Source organism: Chelonia mydas, chromosome 2, assembly GCF_015237465.2.
Source record: "Chelonia mydas isolate rCheMyd1 chromosome 2, rCheMyd1.pri.v2, whole genome shotgun sequence".
Lineage (NCBI taxonomy): Eukaryota > Metazoa > Chordata > Testudines > Cheloniidae > Chelonia > Chelonia mydas.
Window position 1 is genome coordinate 38,152,448 of NC_057850.1, and position 23,866 is coordinate 38,176,313.

The 23,866-nt window shown below is 41.5% G+C and overlaps 2 protein-coding genes across 8 annotated transcripts; one reads left to right on the forward strand and one right to left on the reverse strand.

Annotated features, from left to right (window-relative positions):
* Positions 1-2,231: 2,231 nt before the first annotated feature.
* Positions 2,232-12,426, reverse strand: POLR2K (RNA polymerase II, I and III subunit K). 6 transcript variants are annotated; one of them, XM_043539282.1, is made up of 6 exons: positions 12,373-12,426; positions 12,141-12,272; positions 10,034-10,206; positions 6,375-6,438; positions 2,841-2,933; positions 2,232-2,409 (listed from the first exon to the last, which is right to left on the reverse strand). In XM_043539282.1, exons 3-6 carry the CDS (start codon positions 10,103-10,105, stop codon positions 2,387-2,389), a joined length of 252 nt encoding a protein of 83 aa, XP_043395217.1. In that variant the 5' UTR covers positions 10,106-10,206; positions 12,141-12,272; positions 12,373-12,426; the 3' UTR covers positions 2,232-2,386. The 6 variants fall into 6 exon arrangements, with proteins under 6 accessions (XP_043395217.1, XP_043395216.1, XP_043395219.1 ...); XM_043539281.1 differs by having other exon boundaries at positions 12,129-12,272; XM_043539284.1 differs by lacking the exons at positions 12,141-12,272; positions 12,373-12,426 and having other exon boundaries at positions 10,059-10,195.
* Positions 12,427-13,484: 1,058 nt separating this feature from the next.
* FBXO43 (F-box protein 43) lies at positions 13,485-23,660 on the forward strand. Of its 2 annotated transcripts, none has more exons than XM_007067190.3 (6): positions 13,485-14,397; positions 14,580-14,697; positions 18,732-20,281; positions 21,424-21,526; positions 22,383-22,571; positions 22,689-23,660. In XM_007067190.3, exons 3-6 carry the CDS (start codon positions 18,756-18,758, stop codon positions 22,935-22,937), a joined length of 2,067 nt encoding a protein of 688 aa, XP_007067252.2. In that variant the 5' UTR covers positions 13,485-14,397; positions 14,580-14,697; positions 18,732-18,755; the 3' UTR covers positions 22,938-23,660. The 2 variants fall into 2 exon arrangements, with proteins under 2 accessions (XP_007067252.2, XP_043395221.1); XM_043539286.1 differs by lacking the exons at positions 13,485-14,397; positions 14,580-14,697 and adding exons at positions 14,805-14,986; positions 16,765-16,805 and having other exon boundaries at positions 22,689-23,108.
* The last annotated feature ends 206 nt before the right edge of the window (positions 23,661-23,866 follow it).

The following is a 23,866-nucleotide window of genomic DNA, read 5'->3' on the forward strand; positions in this document are numbered from 1 at the left end:
TGAAGTGAGCATTTTAAAATGGAGTTTGAGACACGTTAAAATGGAGTTCAAGTTACAATATGGACAAGTGTAAGGAATGGCAAACAGTGAACAGAAGTTACAATGTTGAAACAGTGTAAGTTTCAGCGATTTAAGCAGCAATTGGATTGAAAGTGAAACTCAATTAGCCAGTTATTGGGGTAACCGGTTTTATGAATGAATGTTGTTTCATTCATAAAACTTTATTAATATAACTTCATAAGCAAAGTGATTAAAAACAATTTCATTGATCAGTTCTACAAATTCACCTCATACAAGTACTGTAGTGCAATCTATCGTGAAAATGCAACTTACAAAAGTAGTTTTGTGTTACATAACTGCACTCAAAAACAAAGCAATGTAAAACTTTAGAGCCTACAAGTCCACTCAGTCCTACTTCTTGTTCAGCCAATTGCAAGAGAAAGAAGTTTGTTTACATTTATAGGATGCCAGATGCACTAAATATTCATATGCTTCAGGCTTTGGCCATCATTCCACAGAACATGCTTCCATAGTGATGATGCTCATTAAAAAAAGAATGCATTAATTACATTTGTGACTGAACTCCTTGGTGGGAAGAATTGTATGTCTTAACCCAATATTCATGCTTCAACCACTATTCCAGAGGACATGCATCCATGCTGATGATGGATTGTGCGCCATAGTGATCCAAAGCAGTGCGGACCAACGCATGTTCATTTTCATCATCTGACTCAGATGCCACTAGCAAAGTTGATTTTCTTTTTTGGTGGTTTGTGTTCTGCAGTTTCCGCATTGCCCTTTTAAGACTTCTGAAAGCATGGTCCACATCTTCTCCCTCTCAGATTTTGGACGGCACTTCAGATTCTTAAATCTCGGGCCAAGTGCTGTAGCTATTTTTAGAAATCTCACATTGGTACCTTCTTTGCATTTTCTCAAATCTGCTGTGAAAGTGTTCTTAAAATGAAGATGTGCTGGGTCATCATCCGAGACTGCTATAACATGAAATATATGGCAGAATGCAGGTAAAACCCAGAGTAGGAGACATATAATTCACTCCCCAAGGACTTCAGTCACAAATTTAATTAATCCTTTTTTAAAAAACAAACAAAAACAAGCATCATCAGCATGGATGCATGTCCTCTGGAATGGTGGTGGAAGCATGAAGGGGCATACGAATGTTTAGCACAGGGGTTCTCAAACTGGGGGTCAGGACCCCTCAGGGGGTCGCGAGCTGTCAGCCTCCACCCCAAAACCTGCTTTGCCTCCAGCATTTATAATGGTGTTAAATATATAAGCAAGTGTTTTTAATTTGGGGGGAGGGGGGAGATTTGCACTCAGAGGCTTGCTATGTGAAAGGGGTCACCAGTACAATAGTTTGAGAACCACTGGTTTAGCATATCTGGCACATAAATACCTTGCAATGCCAGCTACAAAAGTGCCATGCGAACGCCTGTTCACACTTTCAGGTGACATTGTAAATACGAAGCAGGCAGCAGTATCTCCCGTAAATGTAAACAAACTTGTTTCTCTTAGTGATTGTTTGAACAATAAGTAGGACCGAGTGGATTTTTAGGCTCTAAAGTTTCACAGTTTTGTTTTTTAGTGCAGTTATGTAACAAACAAAAAACCTATATTTGTAAGTTACACCTTCATCATAAAGAGATTGCTCTACAGTACTGTATGAGGTGAGGTAAAAAATGCTATTTCTTGTTTATCATTTTTACCGGTCAAATATGTGTAATCAAAATAATATAAACTGAGCACTGTACACTTTGTATTCTGTGTTGTAACAGAAATCAATATATTTTTGAATGTAGAAAAACCATCCAAAAATATTTAATAAAGTTTAATTTGTATTTTATTGTTTAACAAAACAATTTTTTTTTTTGAGTTAATTGTGTGAGTTAACTATGATTAAATCGACAGCCCTATGAAGAATACAGCATACATTGACACTGCTATTTGTTGTTCTACAGCCCTTTTGCATAGATTCAGCCCTCAAGCCTACAAAGATTTATGCATGTTTGACTTTATGCAGCAAGTACTCTCTTTGAAGTTTATGGAACTACTCAGTACATAAAGTTAAAGATGTTTAAAGTCTCTACAGGATTGGTGTCTTAGTGAGGTTCTGAGATGCGAACAGAAAATCAGGGAACTTGGAGATATTGGACCAAATTTAGCTCTGGTGTAAGCAAGCATAACTCCACTGAATTCAAAAGTGAAACTGAGTATTTGATATTAAAAACTTTATTTAACTACTTGAATAATTTACAATTGATATCAGAATGAAAAAGTATATATTTGTCCAGAGCAGATGTGTATACAAACCAAAGTTATGAGTATACTAAAATGAACCAGGTCAAAACAGCTACCTCTTGAATTCGCATTACCGGGCATCAAAGACAACCACTGTAATAGTTAGAGTTAAAGAAAATGACAGGGAATTAAAAAAAAAACAAAAACAAAACACAATCACAAGTCAGTCATTGAAAATAAGTTGAGGCTCATTTTTCAGTTACACCACAATTAGCATTTGTTTGTATGCTTTTAAAAAATGGAATATGCTTTGCATGCATGATAGTATCTTCTATCCGGTGTACTTTTTACCGGTTTGCACTGCAATACAAGACTACCAAAGTTTATTGTATTGTGCTTTAATTAACAAGAGCATCACTGAAAATAATTAAGATGTTATATGTTCTTCCTCACATATGTACTAGTTTGTAAGACTTTTTTGCACTGGACCAATTCTTCAGTACTACCCCAATTTTTCATTTTATTTATAGCCACTATCATCCCCGATCACTCAAACAATTTAATAGGCATGTGCAAAAGGATACATCTTTTTGTTCTTTTCTTGTACATTATTCTGTACCCACATTCTCGACACCTGATCGGATCTCTTGCTTTTATTTCATTTTCTGTATGACATTCTGGGAGGGGGAGGGAGAAGAAGACAATCTTATTAGACTACTAATAACAAGAAATACAAAATGCAAGATGTTATAATTTACTTTAGGAAAAGGTAACAAAATTCAAGATCTGCATTGGTGGCAAACAAAACAACTTTAGTGAATTAATATTACTGTGAAAATCAAGTTCTTGATTTCTCTTCAGGGTAAACACTTTTAGCTAACCTATAAAGTTACAATTTATGTTCTATTACCTTTAGTAAAGACAAAGTATGTGGTATTCAAATTACCTAGAATAAATCTATTGACATATTACAAAATGTGTTCACAAATAATTGCCCATTCCGTGCTACCAGTTGAGTGGTATTAACATATTTCAATCCAAAATATTATATAACTGACCTAAGTGACAGGAGGGCGCTGTGGTGCTAACAACCATTACTCACTCTAAAACAGGGGTTCTCAAACTGAGGGTCAGGACCGCTCAGGGGGTTGCGAGGTTATTACATGGGGAGGGAGGTGTCATGAGCTGTCAGCCTCCACCCCAAACCTCGCTTCACCGCCAGCATTTATAATGGTGTCAAATATATTTTTAAAAGTGTTTTTAATGTATGGGGGGGGGGGCCACATGCAGAGGCTTGCTGCGTGAAAGTGGTCACCAGTACAAAAGTCTGAGAATCCCTGCTCTAAAAGGTTGGAAGCATTAAGAAATACTATGTTTTGTGGAGTACAACCCCTCTCTCTGGTTGCTGCTAAACCATCTGCAGGGATGGCTTCTCCTTGCATCAAAGATATTTCTGAAGGAGAAAATTATTTTGCCTTTTGATTGCTCCAAATGGAAGGTACAGTATTTCAAAAAATGCCCCCTGAAGACAGTATCTCAGACTCAAATTGTAACAGTATTGTAATCCCTCTACAAGCTATTGCATTTGAACATTGCCCCTAACAATTTTGGCTAAAAGTAAAGTGACCACATAGGCTTTTCTCCGAGATGCGATCGTAGTTTTATTCTTATTTACATAGATAAATATGGGGAATACTGTGCAAATATACTCTACAAACACTGCACCACATTACAAACAGAGCAGCTTATAAAGGTTCTTGGAGAGAACTGCAACGTGTTACCCTTGCCCAATGATGGAAGTTCTAAAGAACTATTTCCACATTGTCACCACTCCATGAAGCAAAAATCCATCATCTTAGTATAATTATTCTGCACCATTTGCAATCAGATGGCATGCCACCCTGAGCAAATAATGCAACTTATTACTAATAGTGATGTTAGGTTCAGCAGATATTATTTCTCTCTCTCTCACACACACACACCGCATCTACATAGCAACATTCTACAGATCCAGTTGTAGGTCCACAAGCCATTTCAAGGCCTTCTCTCTAAAGTTGTGGATATCATCAAATTCACCTTTGAATCCATATTTGGGGCACTGTGTTATGATGTGTTCAATGGTTTGCATGTTCACAATAGTCACAGGAAGGGATGTCTGATTTTTGTTCGATGAGATTCAGTGTGGTCCACAGTCTGCATGGCAGGTTGAAACTGGGACAGTGGCTTATTGGGTCAGTAATAATGTGCTTGTTTGGAATTGTAGCTGAGATCCAGACACTTTGCCATTCCCTGGACAGATCCAGGGACATGAGTGGTCCACAGTGGTTTTCACGATTTCAGGCATCGTTTGGGAATGTTGCCCATAGCCTGCCAGATGGGAAGTTCTGGGTAGTCTTCGACAGGGTGGATAAAAATCAATGATTTAAAAAAAAAAAAAAAAAAAAAAAAAAAAAAACCACCATCGGATTTTTTTGATAAAATCCTTTGAGGAAAAAACATATCTAAAGATAGTTTTAATTAAGATACATTATAGCTCAAAGATATCCCTATTCCACGATGAGATTATAAATTCTAATTCTATAGTATGAGACAATATATTCATGTAATGTTTAAGAAAAGTTTTGTAAATGAGTTCCAATAGTTCGGGGATTAGGGTCCCAATCTTATGGGGTTCCACAGGCTTCTGTATAGATTATTTAGGTTAATCTTTCTATCTACCCAATGGGACTCAGTGCTCAGTCTAGAAGATACCATCAGAGATGCTTAGTTTTGCAGTTCTCAAACTACAGATGTGTGTCTCCAGAGATAACATGCTTGTTAACAGAAAAACAAAAACAAAAAACACCACACCAGTAAAAACAAACATATAGAGGTGAGAAACAACAGACATCAGTTCTATTGTCCCTCTGCAAATTTGTGTACACAGAGTCAATCCCTTACTGCTCTGTAAAAGTGCAAAGTTTCAAAAAGTTCAATGAATAGAAGATTGTTGGGGGAGGAACAGATGTGGACAAGGAGAAGAAGGCTGGAGATAAATGTGAGAAGCGAGGGACTTATGCTTGTTTTGTTAAAATATTGTATGTTTGCTGTTGAGGAAAAAAATCCAGAATACTTAACTAAAACAATTTATACATCTGTCTGGTGATGTTCTCCTCCTAATACATCATGGCAAGAAAATCCTCCAAATACTAATGATTAACCTGTTGAATTGGAGATATTTATGAAGTCATTGGGAGGTGAACTATCTGCTTCAATTACCTTTGGTAAATGAAATAACTAAACAATCATTCATTTTCTGATATAGCTGGAAAACTAATCTGAAAAGTTTTCAAAATAAATCACTGTTTAAAAATGTATAGTGTGTACCTTCTAAAAATGAAACCTACATCTAACTCTGAGTTGTGAAGATTATGTATTAAGGTTATAACAACCAACAAGAATACACTTTTATGTAGAAAACCATGATTAAATCGAGTCTTCCTGACTAGTGATTTAAATCAAATCCACCCTGGTCTTTGGCACGTTTACGTTCTGATTTTGAAGCTATATCTTGATGGATAGCTGGAGGTTCAATGTTTGCTAAAACAGAAAGCTACTGTAGAGGTGTTGATTGTAAAGTCCCCATGATGATTTGCATGGTCTGATTCAGCTGCCTATCCACAAATGGGGTATGGCAGCTTCTTGTCCACATCAATGCACAGTACTCTGCAACTAGGTACACCAGGGCCAAGGCCGACATTTGTAGCACCAGGGCAGCGCACTTGCAACTAAGGCCCATAGCATTAAAGAAGCTGAAGTGACCCTTGTACTCCTCCATGATCTTATGGTCAGATATTTTCAAAAGTGACAGCTGAGACCAAAATCTGTAGTCTCTACTTTTTTCCACCTTGACAATAGAATCACACAAAACACACTCACTGTCAAGTTTGGTGGTGAAACTGTTCATTATGAACCAAAGCCAACAGACCTCAGTGTAATTCCTGACCATACACTCACCTTTCAGGACCACCCCCAGAAAACAGCCTCTAAAGCAAAGACTTGCATCAATATTATACAAAAGTTAGCAGGACCAAGCTAGGGATTAGCAAACATTATTAAACGTTAGGTTTTATTCTTACCTCCACAAATGTAAATCATTGGCTGTTGCTTTGGAGGCTGAACATCCTTTTGGGAATCCATGTTCTGTCAATAAGAAAAAAAAAATCCATGCTCTTGATTAGAGAGTGGGGATTGGAAGACAAAGACCTCTGAAGACAGCCCTAACGGCAACCCCATCTTCAGTCAACATGCTAGATATCCTTCTTTGGATAAAGCTTGGGGAGCATTAGTCTCTCCCACTAATGAAAGATTTTGCTGCAACTATAAAAAAAATATCAACCATATATCACTTAAGTCTCAATACTACTAACCTGTCATCATTTCGGGAATGGACAGCATCACTACTTGTACATACAGGATAAACCCAGCCACATTATTCCACCCACTTAAAACACTGTCTAATCCTGCACTAACTTTGATAGATATGCTGGACCGGAGTGGGCAAATTACGGCCCATGGGCCAGATCCAGCCCCTCAGGGCTTTGGATTCAGCCTGCGGGATTGCCCCCTGTGGTGCCGCAGGCCCTGTGCCGCTCTCAGAAGTGGCTGGCACCATGTGCCTAGGGCCCCAGGGGGACGGGAGAGAGGGCTCCATGCGTTGCCCTTGCCTCCAGGCACCACCCCCCGCAGCTCCCATTGGCCAGAAACAGGGAACCGCGGCCAATGGGAGCTTTGGGGGAGGTACCTGGAGGCATAGCAAGGGCAGCGCACAGAGCCCTGTGCCCCCCCTCCCCCATGCAGGGACATGGTGCCAGCCGCTTCCCGGAGTGGCGCCGTGTGGGGCCAGGGCAGGCATGCAAGGAGCCTGCCCTGGAGCACGCCGCAGCCACCCCGGAGCCGCTTTAGGTAAGTGGCGCTGGGCCAGAGCCTGAAACCCTCCTGCACCCCACCGCCCAACTCCCTGCCCTAAGCCCCCTGCCTGCACCTTGCACCCCTCCTGCACCCCAACACCCTGCCCTGAGCCCTGTCGTACCCTGCACCCCAACCCTCTTCCCGGAGCCCCCTCATACACCCCGCACCCCTCCTCTGCCCCAATCCCTTGCCCTGAGCCCATTTCTGCACACCGCACCCCCTCACAACCCGCACTCCCTCCCGCACCCCAACCCCCTGCCCTGGCCCTGCATACAATTTCCCCACCCAGATGTGGCCCTTGGCCCAAAAAGTTTGACCACCCCTGTGCTGGACAGAAACCCGCAGGTCAGAATCAGGCAGAAAGTAGTAGCACTTTGCCTCAGAATCCTACGGTAGCTGGATCGGACTGCCAAACCAACCATCAGTGAAATAGTTAACAGGAACTTTTAAATAATCATTAACACCTAATTATATTGAATCAGTTAGTTTAAACTCATTTTAGGACAAAATCTGCCCTCACAATGCCAGAAGAAGATATTTTTGTACAGAGGATCTAGGCTCCATCTATTCCAGACTTTTAACAGAGTTTGTAACAATTAGTTTCACCATTGGCTCTAAACACAGTTGTGTCTATAACCATGGTTACTAGGATCTGGAAAGAGGACCAACTAAGTCGGTTACACAGGAGATCCTATCCATACAGCAAAATAATATACTTGGTAATGGCAGACAACCATGTGCCAACTGAATACACTAGCAAGTGCTGCCATTATTAACCAAACATTAACCACACTGTGTAGATACAAACAACATTTAAAGTTAGAGATTTCACTAATTGGTTATAGACTCCGTTAAACGTTATGCCATCGCCATGCACCTTGTCAATGCGTGCTCTGTAAGCAAACCAGCCCCGCCAGTAGCTGCCCAAGAATACACGGACATGAACGCAGCCAGGCAGGGTGATAAGCTCAGACACACGTCATGGGGGCACGACTGTGTTGTGAAGACACTTGCCGCATGGGGGAGACTCCGGCGAAAGTACTGTACCACAAACTGGCTTGACCTCTGTGCATCCTATGTGCCTTCGGTGGGGTGGCCTGTGTCTTCCCAGGGCCAGATCCGGGACCCTACACCACTTCCACCACGCTCCTCTGCGGAGCGCCCTCCCCGTGCAGGGCCGAGGAACCCCGGCGGCTTCCCCACGTGTTCAGAACCTGGCCTGCCAGCAGAACAGCGCCTCCCCTGGGGCTGCGGTCTCTGCTCCGCACCCGCCCCCGGCGGCAGGAGCGCGGCACAGGGGACCATCGCCAGTTTGCGGAATAAACGCGCAGACTGTGCCCAGAGCGGGGTGGGGGCAGGATGCCGCCGCTCGCCCCTTCCGCACGCGAGAGAGCCTGGGCCTAACTGCGGAAGAAGAGACACCCTGACCGCTCCCTACCTGTCCAGAGCGGGACCCGCTCCCCACGCTCCGCTCCTCTCGGGCCCAGGCTAGGGGCGGGACAGACCCCTCAGGCGACTGCCGAGTCACGAGGCCTCCTCCCGAAACGCGCAGACGCAGCACGCGGGGCCAGCTCCGCCCCAAGCTGCCCTGACGTAGGGACAAGGAGGAGTCGAGCTTGGGGTGGTCCTGGGGGCGGAGCCATTGCTCCAGCTGCAGCGGGGCGGCGCTAGTCCAGCCGCAGCCGCAGCCGCAGCCGCAGCCCCCGGGTGCTGGGGCTGTCTGTGCTGTGCCCTACAACCTCTCGGCCCCAGTACACTCTCGCGTCTCGCCCTAGCGCCTCCTGCCCCTGGGGCTGTGACTGCTCCTGAGCAGCTCCTCTCCCGTAGGTTGTTCCTGTCTCTCAATCTACAACTCCAAAACTATTATAACAATCTGCTTGAGGTGTTGTAACAGAGAATTTGACAGAGCTTCCACGGTTAAATGCAAATATAACTATGCATTAAACCAACACTGTGATTTTATAGTTATATAGAAGTAGGAAAAGCAAAGTTAAGGATTTGACAGCAACCCTCTCAACTCTCGTTTTATACGTATGCATTACAATAACGTTTTGTTTTATGAGCATGCTACATATGTGCATTTAAGTTTATAGAAAGTTTAGATCGTAAGAGTTAAGGAAGTTACACTGTACGTAAAAGATTCGTCGGAATATAATCAGATAAAATTTCTGAGTGGAGAGGAGAATATAGAAGAATCTGTGTGGATGAAAATCCCAAATCATAAGAATACAAATATGTGAGTGCAATTATATTTCCAGTTTCCCGAACAAAAAAAAAAAAAGAATACTGTGGGGTACTGCAGCCATGAATTTCCCACCACCACCCCCTAGAACGGAGGGATCTTTCAAGAAGTCACACAGAGATGGCATAGCTGTTGTCACCCCTCTCTTGCAGGAGCTCCCCAGTGCAGGGATCATTCTGGAGGATACTTCAGGGACTGATGGAGATAGGAGTGGGCAAACTGATACTTTGAGTAATATGCAATACTACGCAACAGCTCATAAGGGCTATTGCAGCAGGGATGCAAATTAAGGGCTGCCCTAACCTGTGCAAAGGGGCTAAGCCAGTCTCCAGCAATGGGGAACTCAAGCCACCATCACCCTTAGATCTCTGCATTATTGTCCACACCAGCATAGAGTGAATCTGGTTTAGGGAGCACATCACACGGAGGGAAACTGAGGCAACCAATGCTGGGGGTATCACCATTTTTCATTCTGAAAACAGGAATTTTTTTATGAAATATAAACTTACCTATAAATAACTGCATGGATTTCATAAGCAAATGCAAAGAGAACTACAAGTTACAATGAAGCTGGAATCTACTGACCTCAGTAGAACATATTTGACTGTACCTGAGTTGGTCTATGTAGCTTGTGGAACGCAAACGTGACTCTGACATGATCACATGACTGCAGAATTTTATCTCAAGGAGGGCTGGTCTTTGCCCTAAGCTGCTTTTTTATTTCAGAAGCCTATTACTTAAGCTCCATGCAGAAAGATCTAGGTAAATGAAAATATAGCTATATATTGTGTGGGTCTTACCATATCCTCCCACATTAATATAAACTTTCAAGCCAAAATACAGATATATTTTCAATGCAATAGAATGTGATTTTGTTATAAAATCAGTTTTCAACAGTTTCAGTGCATACATCAGCAGTCACAAACTAAATTGTGAAAAAAAATGCCAACTGCTCTCTTATTCACAGGCTCAACACACTTTTTAGGATAAATCCTGTGTATATGATGGTCATTGTATAGGTTTAGCCATGGTACCTCAATGCCCCAAGAATTAAATTTTCCCCTACAACATAAATATTGTAAAACGTTCAGGAGTACTTGTGGCACCTTCATTGGAAGTGAGCTGTAGCTCACGAAAGCTTATGCTCAAATAAATTGGTTAGTCTCTAAGGTGCCACAAGTACTCCTTTTCTTTTTGCGAATACAGACTAACACGGCTGTTACTCTGAAACCTATTTCTTTTCAGTACACTTTAAGTGCATTAAACTAGAGTTTTTTTACAAACTCATAAATGTCCTCCTCCAGGGTCCATTCATATTGTCAAGGTAATCTATTCATAATCCAACTGTAAGAAAAGTCACTTTAACCATATAATTTGATTGAAAATAAGGTTTAATAAATTAAGCAATAAATTAATTATTTAACTTGTTCCCTTGAGGAAACTTGGGGTTTGAAAAAGACCTTAAGAGTTGACTTTGGTCACTAAACATGTTCCTGACAGACTCTGCCCTGACATGTGTAATTAACTGGGACCTTCCCTGTGGTGTAGTTTAAGTACCAAAAGCATGTGCTTTGGATCTGTAGAAGAAGATGGAAGGGGTATGTGAGGAGTAAGGTTAAAAATGCTCACTGCTTTATTTATTTAAAATATTCAACATACAAAAGTTAAAAAAAAAACAACCTGTTGCATCCTTTTTTTGGAAAGCTGATTATTTCCCCCCTTTTATAAAAAGGGAAGATATATGGGGTATTTTTTGTTTTGAGGTGATTATGTTGTTAGTCTAAATCACCCTAATATGTCATGGACACCTATACTGCTATATGCAGTGTTGTAGCCATATTGGGCCCTGGATATTAGCGAGACAAAGTGGGTGAGTAAAAGTTGGGGTTCAATAAAAGATATTACCTCATCCACCTTGTCTCACTTATACTGCTATCAGTTTTCCTTCTTTGCTGCATTTGTATGTTGATCAGGAGAGCACAAGCCCCTAAGTCCCACCACCACCATTTATTAGACCTTCTTACATTTTTTTGACTGAAGTAAAATAGTTCCACCTGGGTTTGAATGTCAGAGGTGGGTTCTCCCACAACTTCTGGACAGGCTCATCTTTAAAAAGCTAAACTCTTGCCAATGATATGATACCCCCTCAAATTATTTTTATTTAGTCAAAGGATCTTCCAAATCTTATGAAACGGATATTGCTACAGTAAACATTTCCAGTCTATTTATTTTTAAAATACTCAAGTATTTTATTAATTTAGTTTCCCCCTTCTGTCTTTTTCTTTTAGCTTTACACCCTCCAATAATAACTAAAGACTATCAAAATACTGTAATAGAAAGCAATTAAAAAATTCCCTCACAGAAGGACAAAGAATAGTACCTATCAATATGTTGTTTTTTCTTTTGCCCCAATACTTCAGTTATATTCCCCAAATGGGTCAATCTAATATAATATGTTTTACATAAAAAGTGAAATAAATTTAAGAATGTCCCATGCTTTGGTTTTGTAACCTTTTAAATACGATTTCCTCAGGCTCCCAAAAGTTGTGAGATTTTGCAGTCTGTCTCCTTATTGATATAATTCTCATCACACTGGTGTCAGAACATGTTGGTGTTCTGATTTAAAAGGTAGGAAAAATGGAAGCTGATGTGAAAAGGGGGAAAGGGTAAGCACACTTACCAAACGTCATGCCTGGGGATTTTGGCTTTACGTTATTTCTGAGTCCTTCCCTCTTGTTGGGATTGATTTTGATGTTTGTTTCAATGAGACATTTAAACCCAATATTTTTCTTTTTCAAATCACTAATTCAGATTTGGCACTGTCCTAAAGATGGGAGAAAAATGGAGGTTGAAAGGGGAAAAGAGCCAAGTAAAGACTAAAATTTTAAGGAGAACCAGGGGTGAAAGTAAGTTAGAACACTTACCAGTATGCCAGAGTCCTGAGCAGGGGGCATGGCCTCAACCAGAAGGGGCAGGGCCTTAAATCTCCAGGCCCTTAAGATTTAAAGGGCCCAGGGCTCCCGCTGCAGTAGTGGCGGCTGGGAGCCCGGGGCCCTTTAAATCACCCTTGAGCTACCAGCTGGAGCTCCAGGGACCTTTAAATCCCTGCTAGACCCCTGCCGCCGCTACCCCAGGGCTTCGGCAGCAGGGCTCAGGTGGAGATTTAAAGGACTTGGGGCTCTGGCAGCCGCTACCGCCCTGGCCCTTTAAATCCCCTCCAGAGCCCCACGGCCACTACCCTAGGGCTTCGGCAGCAGGGCTCCAGCAGCAGGGCTCCAGTGGGATTTAAAGAGCCGGGCGGTAGCAGTGGCTGGAGCTCCAGGGTCCTTTAAATCCCCGCTGGAGCCCTGCAACCACTACCCCAGGACTTTAAATTGCTGTCTGGGAAAGCCGGTCCCAGTACGGCACACCGGCTCTTACCGGTACGCTGTACCCGGGCATACCGGCTTACTTTCACCTCTGAGGAGAATGTGGGTAGAATATGACCTCTGAAATGGGGGAGAAAGTAAATAATACCTAATATAGAAAGAGCACAACTACAATTTACATCATATTATTTGTTATTTCACATGTCCTTGCATTATAAATGTCTTCCTTCCCATTGTAGAACTAGAGTTCAAGACAACCTGTCAAGTCTTTCAATCACTGGATGCAAGGTCCCTGTCCTGCCTTGTGGTGGATTAATTTTGAGTGTGTGTGAAGTCAGTGGCAGTGGAGAAGGGATTTTTAGCAGCTCTAGAAAAGGAATGCAGGTGTTTTATTTGCTTTGTTTTAATACATGTTAGCTGACACGTTTTAACAGTGTGCTCCTTAACATGTTAGCACCTAGGGTTTATCTGTTCCAGGTTTTTTTTTAACTTAGGTTAACTGATTGTCAGCTAGCCGGAGACAGCTACCACATTTGTATATGCTAGTCTGGATACTCCACAAATGTTTGTTGCGGGACTATCACGTACAACTGTGTAGGCTAATTTGAGTTAATTGGCAATCATCCAACTCAAGTTAATGTTTTTAGTATAGATATAATGGTCGTGTAGACAGGGCTTAGCTCCTTTAAGAACAGTTTTTTGGTCATGCTCCAAGCTAGGCTCCTAAAGGTTTCACATTAGGGTGAAGCCTCGTCACCTCAGACGAGCTGTCTAGCAGCAGTACCCCCTCGGGGTGACTAGATGTGCTGGGGGGGAGAAGGGAGAGACATAGCAATAGAAAAGTGCGGGAAAGAGGGGGAGAGAAGCAGCAGCCCTACACGTGTGGGGAGAAGCAGGAAAAGGCGTCTAGCCCTGGAAAAGGAGGAGGCAAAAAGCCTCCGAAGGTGCAGTGGGGAAGGGGAGGGACACAGCCCTGGAAGTATTGAGGGTGGGGGGAATAGGGGTCGGTCTCTGCAACACAGCTCCCTCCGATGCCCCCATCACACGCACTGTATATTTTCTGGCTGACCACTGGGGGCGGGGAGGGGGATTACAGTTGTAGTCTCCTTCCCTCCCCCTTTACGGGGTTTGCTCCTGAGCCCTTCTTTGCTCTGGCCCCCAGAGCCAGGAGGCAGCGCTGAGGGGGCGGAGGAAAAGCTACAGCGGTTGATAAGGGCGGGCAGTTCAAATCCAAGCGAGGGAAACCAACAGCAGCCGCATGCGAGGAACTGGTGCTGGCTAGAGGCGGCGGCTCCTCACCAGGGCAACGCGCTGGGGCTGGGGGCGAGAGACGCTCGGCGCTGCCGCGGCAAGAGGCAGGGAGCAGCGCCCCGCGGGGCAGCAGGGTCGGTGCCCCTCACTGCTCCCAGTCCGGCCTGTAGCATGTTGTTAACTTCAGTCCCCATCGCTCAGCCCCATTGACCCCCTCGGAGAAGGAGGGGGACCCCATTATTGTGGGGCAGAGATTTCCCTTTGCCCAGTGAATTGCAGGAGAAGGATGCGGGGGTGAAGCTCCTGCCTTCCTGGAGCCCATCATTCAAGGTGACTGCGAGTCCTACAGGTGTTATTCCTTAGGTGGTTGGTCTAGTCAATTAGCCTCGTTGCACTAACTGCGGAGGTTACCGCTAATAAACACACAGAGTAATTGGTTAAATGACTTGTTTTGTGACTTGAACGGATTTTGCCTCCGAGCTGCCTAATACCTTTGGAATGCATTGATTTAGTTTTGCTCCTGCCTTTGCCTTACTCTGGAACGCTGTCCCCCAGTCAAGTAACACGGCTGGTGTTCGCATCAGAGAGCGCTTCGCCAGCCCAGGATCTCACATTGCTTCACAAAGCTGGGTAAGTAGCGAACCCATTGTGCAGGAGGGATTTAGCTACAGCATCCTCCATAGTAATTAATATGGTTGGGGTGCAACGACTCATTTTGGGTCAATTAGGTTGGGATACTTGCACGGCTTGATGAATGTTGGAGAATCTTCAGGTAAAGTTTGTTTGCTGCAAAGACCAGACTTGATTTAAATACTGGGAAAAAACTATTCATCTCTGTACCAAGAATTCTTCTCCATCCCTTTCCTCTAAATAGCAGGTGCACTGAGAAAGGAGGATAGAAATAAGTTTGGTGATGTAGGTAATGTACACCTTTTATTTTACTAATCTAAAAGAAGCCTGTGGCAGAGTCAGTTCAGGACCCAGCCCTCTGGTCCTTCTTTGTTCTAGCCACTATGCTCTTTTGTTTCCTAGTAATCATTGCATCCTTGGGCCACTTCATAAGAGGGATCTTCACATGGAACACCTCCTCTCTAGACATCCTCATCCTTCCATAGCTTGGTTCTCAAAACATTTCATTCTGTAGACTGTCAGGAAACACTCTGCAGCTCATTGGTGGTCCATAGACCACCGTTTGAGAGCCACTATGTTTGAGAGCCACTGGTGCTCCTGCCGGGGAGTGGGGTCAGGGCGTGGGGGCTTGCTCCCCTCCCTTGCAAGAGGGTGGGCAGAGCAGGGTAAGCCCCAGTGCCCTAACTCCGCTCCCGGCAGGAGCCCCGGGAAGATGGAACAGGGCAGGCCCCTGCGCCCTGACCCAGCTCCCCGGCAGGAGCACTGAGCGGGCGGAGTGGGTGGGGGTATGGGGCCCCCCAATAGGCCAGGGCCCCCCAATATGCTGGGGCCACTGAGCATGGCCCGTTGTCCCAGTGGCTAATCTGCCACTGGTTCACCATGCCTCTAGTTTTCTCACATGTGAAATGGGGATAATGACACTTCCTTTTGCGAAGTACTCTGAGATCTATGGTTGAAAAGTGCTGTGTAGCATTTAAATATCATTATGCTACTAAATTATTGGATTTAAACCTGTTTCCTTGTGTTAAAGGAGAAAACTCTTATTAAAACACCAAATCTAGAATAACTTTGAAAAAGGAATTCTAAGGGAGGTTTTAAATGTTTCATTGAATTACCAAGAAAAATATTTCACTCCAGTGGGAGATATCAATCCTCAAACAAAATGAGACTTGGTTTGCATAATTTGATGCGTAAATGTATACTAATAAGTTTTGAAAAGGTTTTTTTCCCTTTAATGTTGAATTTGCAACATTATGCTCTCAATCCTGCAAAATCTTATGCACAAGCTGAACTTTACTACTGTGAGTATCCCAAGTGAAATAAAAACCAAATACATGCATAAAAGTTTGCAAGATTGGGGTGCGGGTTAGGAAGCGTTATCAAGCATAATTACGGATCATGTTCTGTTTGTCTGCTCTATTGCAGTGCTTCTCCCCTACAATTTTAAGAATATATAGTGTTGTCAATCCAAGGAAGTGTATAAGAAGCTCAGAAGTGCTCTTCTCTTTTCCCCTCCCCGCCCCACACACATTTTTTTCGGTTAAGTTTGGAGTGCTTTGGGATATTATTTTAATGTGGCAAAAATTATTTTTGCCTTATCTCTCTGCCAGTTCAGATCTCTGTTACAGTGTTACATGAGTTCTTTCCCCCCCCCACCCCTTTTTTTACCTTCTGTTCCTTTTGAGACAAAGAGAAATGATCAACTTTTACTTCTTTAAAAGTATAGCATCCTAATTACAGCTTTTGATATCCTCTACTTTCAATTGTTTATAATGTTAGAGCTAAAAGTAAATATTGTCATCCTCCCCACCCACCTCTCCACCTTTCCCACTGTATTTTGACTGTATTGGAAAGCAAGCCCCAGATCCTTCAGACACTTATGCACATGCTTCACTTTAAGTGCATGCATAGTCTCATTAAATGCAATGGAACTATTAATGTGTTTAAAGATAAGTATGTACAGTACCTATGTTTTTGCAGTATTGGAGCCTTGAATGGTTATTTTAAAAGATACTTAAATATATTTAGCAATTAATGCTAAAACAGCTTTGTTTCCTTCCCTTTGAGAAGGTTTTCGGCAGTCTCTTTACAGGCAGAGTGCCTTTCAGGTCATCTGGCTGATTCATATTGCTTCCCTCAGCATGTTTCTGTTACGTACTCTGTAGGGGCTCTGCTCTGAGCACTCCCAATGTGTTTATCTAGGTCTACCATGTCCCTGTGTCCTGTTTGGACCTCTTGCGTGTGGCCCTCCCCCTCTGTTGGTCCCAATACAAGCATGGTCATGTATCATCTTCTCTTTACCCTAGCCTACGCTTAAAAGCATTTATTATCCTACTGGCAAAACCCTACCTCCCATGTTACTGATCATTCTTTTGCCTCAACACCTGCCATTTCTCTGTGTCTACTTTATTCTTGCCCTTTACCTAAGCGTTCATTTCCCCAGACACTGTGCTGTGGTCTTTTACTACAAAGAAAAACTCTCCCCTTAACACATCCACACAAAAAAAAAAAAAAAAAAGGACCTTTCATCTCTGGGGTATTGGGTAATTCAACGCCCCAACTCCATCAAAGGATAATTCTACATAACAAAGGGTGGCACAACTAGTTTTTTCCTCGTAGTGGGATGCCCAACTAGCTCAGGGTCCTTGGTACACTGAAGACATCCCACTCTGGTAAATGACCTATGAAGACATATTTTTGTCTGGCATGAGAGACCAGTGACAATCTCTAGGTATATTTCCCAAATTACTAGAGTTAGAAACTGTTATACACTGCTGGAGAGCTTGGAATCAAAAGATGTTTAACTTTTTTGCTAGCTTTGGTGGCTCATGAGATCTTTGTCCGTATGGTTACATTATTCAAAATATTCTTACATGTCTGCTGTGTCCTGGACTCGCAAAATAGTAACCTGGTCTGTGTCCTTGCTAGTCTGATCTGGGAAGGAGAGGGAATACTTTTTAATATCTATATGGAAATAGCAATCAATGCCTCAGGTAATCGTATCCTTCAGAGAGAAATCACATAAGCACCTAAGAGCTTCTGTTGTTCCCTTGAAAATAATGTGTCCTTTCTGACTGTGCCAAAAGCTTATTACCATAGAGCAGAGTATCTTTTTTTCTCCCCACATACCCGGGGAGAGTGCTAATTAGTTCTCCAGTGCCCATAAATCGTATAACCACAGGGTAGGAGCTATATTACCCCAGATCACCAAGAGACTGATCAGAAATTCTTGGTGGCTTCTGTTCAGAGTTGTAAAGAAAATGTCTTGGAGCAGCGTAGTGACCAACACTAGACTGTCCCTTTTGTGCAACCGGAATGCAACAGTTTCCAGTGTTGAAGGACTGGAGGATCTGAATACATTTGTGGAAGCTTGCTGATTCTCTAGACAATTAGTTAGGATTATCAGCCACCAGGGCTCCCTCTTTCTTTAAACAAATCAAAAGCCTTTGTGGCAGTTTTTCTTTTCTCCCATCTTTCCATCAGCACAAATAAAATAGACTAATCCCATGAGTTTCAATCCCCTGTTGGCTCTCAAGAACTGAACTGGCAGAGAGTAGAGGGACTCTATGTACATGAAGGGTGAAATTCTGACCCTATTGAAGTCCGTGGAAGTTTTGCTATTGACCTCAGTGGGGCCAAGATTTTGCCTATTGTCTCTGATCAGACTGAACCCATTCTCCATGGATGATGACTGGTAGATCAGCTGTCTAATCAGATGTGTTTTTTCAGTTACTTCATTTCTCTTATGCCATGTTTTTTAAGTTGTTCATCCCCATTATTTTACATCAGTAAAGTATTTACCATCTATGTATCCTTTTAAATATCTATAGTGCATCCTTCATGCTAGAGTGTGAGTGCTGTTTCCACAGAGATGCAATAAAAATATTTTTCACTATGGTTACTATTTTGATGGTGAAAGAACGTTACCTAAATGAAAAGAAATCATCTTATAATTTGATATCCATTGGTAACTGTATTTAAAATAAGTTCTTTATGGCTCATTCTAGAGATAAAATGCTGTCTTCACTTTACAGAATCAGAGAAATTCCAAGTGAAAGATGTCAGAAAGTCGCTCAGTGCTGTCTATTCTTAAAAGAGGCAGGTTGACTTCTCCCAGCAACAATGTGAAATACTCCAGCTTTAGAGACTCTTGTTCCACCTCCATATTTCATGATCGTGGATACAGTGTATCATTAAAAGATCCTAGCTTTGATCATACTGATGCAGAACATAAAGATGAACTGAGCACAAGACGTCTATCGTTACTACATGATTATTCTGAACATTCATACCCTAATTTAGTAATTCCAGTGTTTTCTCCCATTGAAAATGAAAATAATTCTATCTCCTTATCTGAAAGAAAAGAGGCAAATGTAGCTACAGATTTTTTGGAAACTCCTAAAGTAAGTAAAAAAGACTCATCACTGCGTAGGAGACTGCTTCTGTCTAAAACTGCTTTGGGAGGCACTGTAGGATGCTTGGAAAGGCAAGTCAATTCTTCAGATTGCAGTAGGAAAAAAACATTATCTTGTGTTCTCAGTTTTGAAGAAAGACTTTCAAAAAGTTCTTCGTATTCTCCAAGAGATAATACTTACAAACCTCTAGCTACTAGCACTTTAAAAACTGAGGAGTCTAGTCCTGCTTGCCAAAAATTGAGGCTTGCCTTTTCACAGCAAAGGACTTCTACAGTAGATGATTCCAAATGTAAAAACAACTTCTTGTCAGAACCTGAATGTTTATCTCCAATTCACCATAATACTTCTAAGGACACTATTATTGACAAGACTCCTAATGAGCTTAGTGATAGTTCCCTCACAAGCATTAATGATGAAAGCACCTCTCTGGAATTGCTTAGAACCCCTACATGTTGTATGTTGTCTGAGACGAATGAGGATAAATTTCTGACTCCAGTCAGCAACCTAACAGCAGATTTTAACTTCTATTTACTTGACATAAATACTCCCCCTACTCATGTGGTAAGTGACTTGGAGCTTTCAGTGCCTGAAGACAGTGGGTTTAATTCCCTTGGCTTAGATAAATCAGAAGATTCCTCTTCAGATCATGAGGGATCTTTCCAAGAACTCCTTCAAAAACAGAAGGAAGTTTCCAAACTTCTGGATGCTAAAAGAAAGTCAAGAAAACTAGACCGAGTGAGGAGGTTATCCACCCTTCGGGAACGGGGTTCGCAGTCTGAGACAGAGGAAGACTATGATATTACACTAATTAATTCAGAATATAAATTAAAAATAGCAAGAGACTCTGCCAGTGAAGACAGTGGATTGGTTTTTAAAGAGGAGAATAGTGGAGATTTGGTTCTAAATCTTGGAGATTTATCAAGAACACCTGCTTTACAAGTAGTCCGTGAAATCTTCTTGCGAAGCAAAAGAAAAAGACCAGAGCAAAATGGACTCTTGGAGAACACTGAGAGAGCTGAAATGTCTGTATTAGAATATATTCTTGCTGGACTCATAGGCAAGAAAATGGGCCTTGAAAAATTAGATATTTTAACAGAATTAAAATACAGAGATTTAAAGCATATCCTTGCTATAGTTCTAGGTGCTTTGACTGTGGAAAGCCTATGCAGGTAAGAAATACAACTATATATTCTTTTTCAAAATTTTGAAAATTTAAGCATTTTTTCCCTGCTAATGAGTTGGGGAGCTGGAACAGTGGCCTGAACAGTATTACTCCCATGTAACAAAAATAACACTTAATTTACTACTGATGTGTTTGAAGTAAAAAAGAGAATGTCATTTGTAATTACAGGTTTCAGAGTAGCAGCCGTGTTAGTCTGTATTAGCAAAAAGAAAAGGATTACTTGTGGCACCTTAGAGACTAACAAATTTATTTGAGCATAAGCTTTCGTGAGCTACATGCATGCATCCGATGAAGTGAGCTGTAGCTCATGAAAGCTTATGCTCAAATAAATTTGTTAGTCTCTGTGGTGCCACAAGTACTCCTTTCCTTGTAATTACGTTTTTTCATCTATCTAATAATAAAGATTTAGGGTATTCATTCCCATTTGTTTTTGTAATCAGTGAAAATATTCATAAATGTTAAGCTCAGCTCAGTTCAGTTCCCAGAGCATCAGTTTATGATGCTGTAATATTGTAAGTCTAAAATATTGAAGTAAAAAATATCAGTAGCATAACAAGACCCCAGAGACTTCAGGTGTAATAATAGGTTAGGGGCTCCCTTCCCAGTTCCAAAATTTACCTCCTTCCAGCCCCGCCCCCATCACCTAGCTCCTATTCAGCTCCCTGCCTGTCCAGATACCTTCTCCCCCAGCTTCTTCCTCCTTCAGTCCAGCCATAGCTCTCCCAGGCCTGATGCAATCCTCCCCCCTTGGTCCCCTCCAGTTCCACTCCAGCCCTCTCCTTCCACAACTCAGCACCTCTGATCCAGCCCCCTAGTTCTGCTCCAACCCTCTTCCCCTCAGCTCTCAACCCGCCCCACTCTCCTACCCCATGCAAAGCAGTCAATGATTTTGCAATGGTGATGCAGAAGAATATATGAGGCAATGTTATGTTTCAAGTCAAGTCTATAAAGTGGAGTTTGTTACAGTATATTGCAATATTCTGCAAAATGATCAAGATAACATTTTAAGTCATGATAAAATTGGAAAGGGTTAATTTTTAGTCTTATTGGGATCTTAAACTATACCACTCATAAAAACTTAAGCAAGATTTGAAAGATGGATGATATTTTGTTTGGTTTTTGTTTCAGTATTTGGAAAGTAAGCAAGAACTGGCGTGAAATTGTTATACAAGACAAAAATGCATATCTCAGGAGAAAGCTGTACATCAAACAGCTGAAGGCGGAAGCTGGGGTAATGTATCTCCCAAAGGCAGTATTTTTCTAAATATTGGGCGTGTTGGAAAGATTTGGGGAGGGGGAAGAATATAAAGATCCTAGCGAACTGCAGAAATCTCCCAGCTGACAATGAGAGTTGTAAAATCTTTACCCAGTAGATATAACTCAGAATACACGTAGAGAACCATTCTGAGTAAAAATGTCATTTTTAGTCTTTTTACTCTAGCCACACTTCAAGGAAAATGTTTTTAAAACATGTAGTGCTTGGAATCAATAGGACTTTCCTCAAATTATAACAAATTTAAAGTGAACCAGGTTTTGGGCTTAAAATCCTGTCCTTTCCTCTTCATCTCTCGTATGCCCCATTTCAACACCATCTTTTTTTCTTCGTCCATTTTAATCACTGCTTGCAGGTCCAGTAGGACTAAAATTGTGACTCCTTTCCAATTGTTTGATTTGTTTTTCCTTTGTGGCTTAACTTACCTCTAGGGTAGGGATTCTTTGAAGTGACCTGATGTCAAGTGACTATCCTATAAGCAGTTGGAAGTGTTTACTATTCAGATTTCTGAAATAGGAAAGATATCAGAGGGAGTTGCAGGGAGAGATGAGGTCTTGTAAGTGATAAAGGAGGGTCTATTTGGTCACCCTGAAATGATCTTTATAGACCACGATATTTCCTCCAATGGATCTTGTTTTGTCCACCTGTCCATTAAATACTAAACTTTTACTTGAAGAAATTTACACATTTTGTACCTCTTTATTGTGAAAAATAAAAATAGTTCTAAAACAAAAACAAAGCTACATTAAACAAAGCCCTAGTTATCTTGGTACTCATTGAAGCTCATTTCTCTTCTTATAATCATCTGTAACAGGGATGTCTCTTGCATGTTGAAGATGCTGCCACAAGACTTAATATTCTAAGTAGATCTGCTCTAAGACCTGTTCAAGCTCAAGCTAAAACTGCTGTGTTACAAACACCACCTTATTGCAATGAGCTTTTAACACCTACAGGATGCAGTTCTGTTCCCCAGTCAACTAGTAAACAGGAAGAGTACCTTAAGGTAAGCAATGTTGTTAGCATTGAAAATAAAGATTACTTAAGACGAATCTTAGACTTCTTAAGATGTACAGTCAAGAACTGCAGGTATTAAATGTTGTTTTCTCCTCTCTTGACACAGATTGCCAAAACCCTTTTTATTGATGAAGCTTTAAAACCTTGTCCAAGATGTCAGTGCCCAGCTAAGTATCAGCCCTTAAAGAAAAGGGGACTATGTAGCCGACAAGCCTGTGCGTTTGACTTTTGTATTTTGTGTTTGTGCACCTTCCACGGGTCAAAAGAATGCAGTAGTGCATCTGCAAAGCAGCGAAATAAAAAAGATGCTCTTCCAGGAAGTGCCCAAAGCAAGAGAAATTTAAAAAGACTCTAAAGTTATAAGGAACATAGGTTTCCCTACTCTCTCTCAATTTCTGATCTTGTCTGTCTTTTTATTAATTATGCATATTTTGAAAGTAATATTGTCATTTTGTCCAGTAATTAAGCTGATGATTTCTCATGTACATATCTTAAATTAACGTAGTGTATTTTTGATAAGTTTTTGAAAAAAGGGAAAAAAATTTTAAACTTTTAATGTCTCGTTTTACCCGTCATGTAGCCAGACACTTCCAACTTCTTAATTTTTCAATAAAGTACTTTCAATATAGTCTTCAATATCTATTTTACAACATCACTTGAAAATTTAAAGTTGTGATTCTTGTTTCAATGGCAAATTAAAGAGAATGAATCATTAAAACTTCCTTTTCTATAGGTTTTGTTATGAGACATTTTTAAAACTACAGTTTCTAAAAACATGCTATGATGAGGCATTAGAGAAGCGCTGACTCAGAGGAAATACTACCACCTCGTCATTTGACAACGCTGCTAAGATAGAACATTAGATTTTTTTTTTTTTTTTTTTTTTAAAGCCAGATAGGACCATTATGATTTAGTTTTATCTCCTGTATTACACAGGCTGAAGAACCCTACCCAGTAACTTCTGCATCAAGCCCATACTTTCTGGTTGAGCACTATAGCATATCTTTTTTTTTTTTTGTCTTTTTTTTTTTTTAAGAAAGATATCCAGTCTGGCTTTAAAGATTTCTGGTGATGGAGAATCCACCACATCCACTTATGTAGTTGTGCGGGAGGCTAAGTAACCTTATTGTTTTTAAAATATGCACCTTATTTCTAGCCTGAATTTTTCTAAAATCAGGTTCTATACATTGGACTCTATTATGCCTTTTTCTGCTAATGAGCCATCTGTCAGAGTTTAAGGGTTAGCTGTACCTTAGCACACCCCTTGCCCCCAGTCTTCCTCAA